This window comes from Dasypus novemcinctus, chromosome 12 (genome assembly GCF_030445035.2).
Source record: "Dasypus novemcinctus isolate mDasNov1 chromosome 12, mDasNov1.1.hap2, whole genome shotgun sequence".
Taxonomy (NCBI): Eukaryota; Metazoa; Chordata; class Mammalia; order Cingulata; family Dasypodidae; genus Dasypus; species Dasypus novemcinctus.
Window position 1 is genome coordinate 27,536,140 of NC_080684.1, and position 7,464 is coordinate 27,543,603.

At 33.3% G+C, this 7,464-nt stretch overlaps 1 protein-coding gene across 1 annotated transcript; it reads left to right on the forward strand.

Moving 5' to 3' along the window:
- The first annotated feature begins 2,492 nt into the window (after window positions 1-2,492).
- On the forward strand, window positions 2,493-3,431 carry LOC101420308 (olfactory receptor 6C68-like). The gene has a single exon (XM_004469717.2). It carries the CDS (start codon window positions 2,493-2,495, stop codon window positions 3,429-3,431), a length of 939 nt encoding a protein of 312 aa, XP_004469774.1.
- The last annotated feature ends 4,033 nt before the right edge of the window (window positions 3,432-7,464 follow it).

Here is a 7,464-nt window from a genome sequence, read left to right on the forward strand (position 1 = left end):
TGATAATGTGAAAAAAGGAAAACAGGTAAAAGTTCTCAAGGTTAACTACTTAGTCATCTACTGATGATAATTCACTGCTCTAGAGAGTTCCTGATTTCGATGAAGCTTTATCTACCATAAGCCTAGATTAGTATTCCTATCCTATGAAGTTGTCTTTCTCATATATTGGGTCTATAGTGGCAGAAGGCAGTACTCACCGAATTAGAAAAAAAGAGAAAAAGATGTTTTTCAAAGATTGGTAACATGCAAATAAAGGGTTTCTGAGAGAAATATTTTGAAACAAGGTAATGGCTTATTTTGCATTTAATAAAGGTAAAATAATCTGGAACCATTGAAACATTACTTATAAGGTAGATATCTGTGAATATCTATCAATATAATTCGATATACAGAATGAAAGAATCACTAATCTCTAGTCTTAATATTTCATTGAAAAATAGTAAGTAAACAAGGAGAAATCAGTGCACTTAAAAGGATAGGAATAAGGCAGAGAACATTCTACTTTCACTTTGGCAATTTTAATCTCCATCAGCCCTGATATTACACATGTATTTAATAAATTAAATATATATATAATATATATGTAAAGTGACTCACATTTACTTTTTGAACTTGGCAGTCCCCTTTACACAAGTTGTACCAAAATAATTATTAATACTATCTCCTTTGTTTCTCTGATTATCAAGGTTTGGGCAATAAATTTTATGTGTGTATAGAGATAGATGGATAGATAGATAGATAGATAGATAGATAGATAGATAGATAGATAGATGGACATTATTATAAGAATAGGCTCACAAAGCAATAGCTTTGGCCAGTCTGAATTCCTTAGGACAGGTCATGAGTTTGAAACTCCAGTGAGGGTGAAATTGAAATTCCTCTGGAGAAGTTGGCTGGCTGAAGTCGAGGGAGAAACTCTTGTTTTGGGTTTTAAGATCTTAAACAGACTGGATGAGGAGCCACTCCTCTTGGCTGAGGGTAATCTCCTTTGCTGATTGTACATGAAATCAGTCTTAGATGCAAATAACTGACTATAGATGCAAATCAATCTACAAAATAATTTTACACAATGGGTCAGTGTTTGCTTGACAAACAATTGGACACCATAATCTAGCCAAGTCAGCACATAAAATTAGCTATCTCATAAGTAAGTAAACCTACTTTTATAATTTTAAGTATCATTGGAAAGCCTGTTTTCATTACAACCAAAACTTTCTGGTAAATGTGCACCAACAATCAATGGGCAGTGATTAAGAGCTGGAACTCTAGGGTTTCTCTGACTGGCCTTTACTACCTAGGAAACAGTGAACTGTACTTTAGTTCTCTGAGTCTGTTTCCTCATTTACCAAATGGGTATAATATACCTCTATACCTTACAAGCTCTCCTAAGGATTGCATGAATTATATATGTAATAAATTTAAAAGAGTTTGGATCATGATAAGACTTAAGTGTTTGCTACTCTTATGATTACACTGTGTTAAGTAATACTGAGATGCATGATTGAACAGTTTAAAAGACTGATGGGTTTAAAAGTTATTAACAGGTTGAGAGAATGAATAACACAGAAATAGAAGCAAGGAGGGTAGACTTAAAGAAAATAAGGGAGAGAATATAGTAATGGTGCAGATATTCAGCAACCTTAGTCTTGACTTTTTCTTCCAAGTACTGTGTAATATATTTTATAGATGTATTTCAATCTTAGTGATGTTAACTGAAAACATGAAAGTATAGCTTTTATATTCTTCACTGGTGCATTCATTATACTTAACATTGCCTCAAAATGTGATAAAATAAAAGTGCAACAAGACCACCAGATTGTACTATACAGTGTTATCCAAAGATTGTATATAAGTTTTCTGTAGTACAACTTAGAAAAGCCATATGAAATTATAAATTTGAATGTTTTCTTTTCAAAGCATGATTTGGCCTTACAATATGCACCCAATAATTGGAAAGCAATCCAGAAGCAAATAAACTTAAAGCAGAAGAAATTCAAATTTTTTTTTTGGGTTCTTGACTGAAACTTTATTTTTGGATTTTAAAAATCCCCCAAAATTCTGGGAAAGGAATGAAGCTGAAGTAAACATTTCTTTTTAATTTGGCTCATGTGTTAAAATTGGTTGGCAGGATAAAACAAGCTACTACTTATGGAATGAAAATAATTTTAATGTAATCAAATGAAATACATGACATAGGATAGGGGTTCAAATATTAAATTCATTTTAAAGTAATCATGGAAAGATGATAAAGGAAAAGTTAAACTACAAATCATAAACTGAAATGTATTAATAATCTCAGTTGACCTGTGTGTATAATTAGATTGGGTTGCTCAACTCACTGCAAAATGGAAAATGTATTTTCAGGTCAACAGATAAAACTCGTGGAGGTTGGTTAAAAGAGTGTTCATCATTACCTGATTTTGTCACAGATTTCTGCAGTTAAAAACTCCGTGATGTTTAAATGTAGGTTTGGCCTAAGCCAGAAGTCAATAATGAGAAACCGCACAGCAATAACAACATTCATCCTTCTGGGACTGACAGAAGATCCGCAGCTACAGGTTTTGCTTTTTATTTTTCTACTTATCACCTACATGTTGAGTGTGACTGGAAATCTGACCATTATTACCCTCACCTTGGTGGATGCACACCTTAAAACTCCCATGTATTTTTTCCTTCAGAATTTCTCCTTCTTAGAAATCTCATTTACAACAGCCTGTGTTCCAAGATTCTTATACAGTTTATCAACAGGGGACAGAAAAATTACCTATAATGAATGTGCCGTTCAGCTCTTTTTGACGGATCTCTTTGGGGTAACTGAATTTTTCCTTTTGGCCACCATGTCCTATGATCGCTATGTGGCCATCTGCAAACCCTTGCATTACATGAAGATAATGAGGAACAAAGTGTGCAAAACAATGATTATCTGCTGCTGGGTGGCAGCATTCATGATTATCCTCCCTCCACTTAGCTTAGGTCTTCATTTGGAATTTTGTGATTCTAATGTAATTGACCATTTTGGCTGTGATGCATCTCCTATCCTGAAAATATCATGCTCAGACACTTGGTTAATTGAGCAGATGGTTATAGCTTGTGCTGTATTGACCTTCATCATCACTCTTCTATGTGTGGTTCTGTCCTACATATACATCTTAAGGACAGTTTTTAAATTTCCTACAGTTCAACAAAGGAAAAAAGCTCTTTCAACCTGTTGTTCCCATATGATTGTGGTTTCCATCACCTATGGTAGCTGCATTTTCATATACATCAAACCATCTGCAAAGGACGCAGTAGACATTAATAAAGGTGTGTCAGTACTTATTTCTTCCATATCACCAATGTTAAATCCTTTCATATATACTCTGAGGAATAAGCAAGTTAAAAAAGCCTTTAATGACTCATTCAAAAAAATTGCATTTTTCTTCAAGAAGTAATGTGTACCTAAGTTAAAAAATCAAGTTTAAAGATGGAAATATTTTCCCTAAAGATGATAACTAACTTTATAATCCATTAGCTTATAAATCAATCAGGGTGATTTCAAATCTATTTAATCATTTCCCCTTTCAATTCATTTATTGAACAATGTTTTGTATTAGAAAAAAATTATCAAATTTAATCCTTTAATCCAAAACTACAATGATTAAATCACTCTTTTTCCTTCTTTTCAGATGGTTTATCCAAAGGATTTTGTAATCTTGGTATGGAGAAGTCTTTATTAAGCAAGTATAAATTCCTGCTTCTATTTTTAAAAAGATGACAAATTCAAATAACGAACTTTGAAATCTCAATAGTAAAATAATGAAATTTATAGAAAAACATTAATTAGGAGGTGTAACTGAAAAAATTGGTTTGTGGCACTAATAGCAGGAAATGAGCAATATAAGTACATGAGAAACATGAATTAAAAGGGAACAGTTCATTAACAGTACTAAGAGAAAATAAGATTTAATTTCCAAAAATAAATGAAATCTATAATAGGAAAAGATCCACAACTTCATCATGAATCACATATTTGCAAATTAAACCATGAATTACATTCCATCCATCAATTTTCCCAAATTAACAATTTTGATATTGTTCAGTGTTAGCAAATATTCAGGGAAACACTTATTTTCATGCACAATTCACTTAAAAACTTTGGAATCAATCATTTATCAAAAGGACATGATGGGAAGTTGATTTGGCCCAATGGATAGGGCATCCGCCTACCACATGGGAGGTCCAAGGTTCAAACCCGGGGCCTCCTGATCCATGTGATGAGCTGGCCCATGTGCAATGCTGATGCACACAAGAAGTGCCATGCCACGCAGGGATGTCTGCCGCATAGGGGACCCCCATGCTCAAGGAGTGTGCCCTGTAAGGAGAGCGGCCCAGTATGAAAAAAGTGCAGCCTGTCCAAGAATGGCGCCGTGCACACGGAGAGCTGATGCAGCAAGATGACGCAACAGAATGTGACACAGATTCCAGGTGCCGCTGATAAGAATACAAGCGAAACACAGAAGAACACACAGTGAATGGACACAGAGTGCAGACAACTGGCGGGGGTCAGGGGGGAAGGGACAGGTAAGGGGAGAGAAATAAGTAATTAAAAAAATAAAAAAAGGACATGAAAACATTCACCTGGAAAATATATATCTATGGATTTATGCCATGACTAAAATAACCAATAACCATGGAGATGTATTTGTAACTCAGACCATTGTAGTCATTATTAATGGGAAAAGATTGAAAACAAACAAAGGAACATCACTTTGGTAAATGTGTCAATTAATAACCATGATTTATCAAATGACATACCTTGATCTTATCATGAAAATAAAATATATATATTTTAATGCATTTTCTGGATAATATATAAGTGATTGTGCCATTTATGAAAATGAAAATTTTATGTTGTTCATAAATGTGTGAAGGTAGGATGATATATATTTCAGCAGTCTTTTTTCTTCAACTAGAATCCTAAATACCACAATAATACACACTGTATAAATTCAATGAATTAATTAATTAATAAATAATGATGGCCTAGATGAAATATTGTTTAGGTGAATGAATCAATTGATGTTGTAAATAGAATTGAAATGTAAAGGTGCATACCATATAATTTATACCAGTCACCTTGAGAGAAGTGTGAACAATGTAAAAGTCAAGAAGAATATTCATCTTTTCTCTAAGTGGATGTTTGTTTGCTTCTATTGGGAAAATTTGATTAATATGCCAAGCTTTGTTGTCCAGTCTCCATTCATATTTGGGGTTGTGTGGAAAACACCCACTAAACAAGTTCATTGAATTTATGTTTTTCAGGGAAATTGCCTTTTTCCAAATTTCACTAGTGAATCCTATGACCCAGACTAATTAAATCATTGCATTCTATTACACAAACCACAGTGATTACTTCAGGGTTGTGATCCAACAGGCCAATCAGAATTAATTGAGGCTTTTTTTTCTGGAAATCCTACACTACTCTACATTCTTCTTACGATATGGTGTGAGAAAGTAAAGCATAAAACGGCTATATAGTCACTTTTCCTACCAGGAGAGAGACTAACATGAGTAACAAGCCAGCACACAGATGAGATCAGGTTGAATTCAGAATCTGACTTTAAAATTACTTTGTCTTTGCTTATTAGTTTATGACAAATAGCTCTAATAGCATTTGACAGACCAGAGTCTTCCTAAGGACTCTGTCTTCTGGAAATAGGGCATACTTCTGGAATGAATTAGTTAGTTCATCAGTGCTTAGTGAATGAGGAATGATTGTAGATATAACATTGAAGACATTTTGGTTTATTTGTGGTTTTCCTTAACATGTTAAAATTTTCTAGTATTAAATAATAGCAAAGAACATCACCACAGTTGAATGTAGGAAATCATAGAACAATATAATATTGTGAAACAATGAGGTGGAGCATACATCCTGCTGACTCACTTTGGGAATATGTTGTCTTAGAAGTGCTTATTGTACTTTTCCCTTATCTCCACTAATCATCTTCTTCAAACATTTCTTACTGACCCTTCCATCAAATTATCTTATAGAGTAAAGTCTCATATTTACAATAATGCTTATTTATTAGAAATTTAACATGTTTTTAAAATGAGATAGTATTTTCATTATAATAGTTTTGCTCAAACTTTATTTTTAAATAATTCCTGTTATTTGTAATATGTGAGTTTGGTGAATGTAAGAGCTTCATGACTGCAAGCATTTTAGCAAAATATCTGCCAAAGAAACACAAAACTTGTTCACCAGCTCATAATTGCTAATTCCTCAGAAAATCTCAAGTTCCATGCACTTAGATCTCTGACAAGAATTGAACAGTTAGTTTTTTGCAGGACCTTGAGTTGGAAACGTTCAATGCCTGTTTCACGAACATGCACATTAAATGACAGAATGAAGAGACCTTTCCAAATTTTGTGACCATGGATTCCTGTATTGACCAAATTTTTTCAATAATTCAAAAAAAAAATTCATTCTAATTATTGGGCAGTTATTTGATACTTACTATTCTTTTCCATTATATGATGTAAGATATGGGCTAGTGGCCATTGTTGCATTATTTTATCAATTTCGTTAAATGGAAATCTTATTTTCATTATTATGTATTCTCTCCACCATGATATATTGGATATGGCTAGACATATTTAATAATATTTTGCATGTCCTAGAGAAATTACCTCTACACCTAATGAAAATTATTCAACATCATTGAATAATCCTGGACTTGAAGGAACATGCTATTGAGGGCTTTGCCTTTTGAGAGTACTGATTTCATTCTATGTATCCCTGAGCATTTTTGAAAGTGTATATAGGGAAGGAAATGTACTTGGTGAAATCGGGATATAATGTAGTAAATATTCATTATTTTTGTTTTCACTTTTTTCCTGCTCAATCCATTATCTCCTTTAATGGTAAACAGTATAAGACAAAAAATCAAACAAAAGACAAATTTCTGTTAGAAGTGACTCCAAAAGTAGGGGATGCGATGTAGAATAATATAGTTGGCATATTTTATTTCTTCAGCTGCAGTGGTTGGTTTAAAAATGAGCATGACCTAGCAAAAACATAATTTTTCCTGAAAAAAGCCCAAGCCAGTTTACTTTGCTTCTAGTGTTTCATAAGGATGTTCTCCATGGCGCTGCCATTGCCATTATTGCTGACAAAAAAAATAACTCTAAGAGGGAATGGAGTATTGGAATTAATGACACCATGAATTCCTGAATCAAAATGTACCTAATATCAGCCCTAACACCAAACTTTCTTTCACATCAAAAAAAAAAAAGATCCTTTTCTTTTAAGCCAGTTGGAAAGATTATCTGGCCACGGCTATTAAAAATTTCTAGCAGAATCAAAAGCCCTGTTAACCCATGTGCTCTCACATGTAATCTAAGCTTTCCTAAAGTTGCAAGAGAAATCAAAACAGATGATTTCAGTAAATGAACTATAATGAATCCTGCTTCCCTGTATCA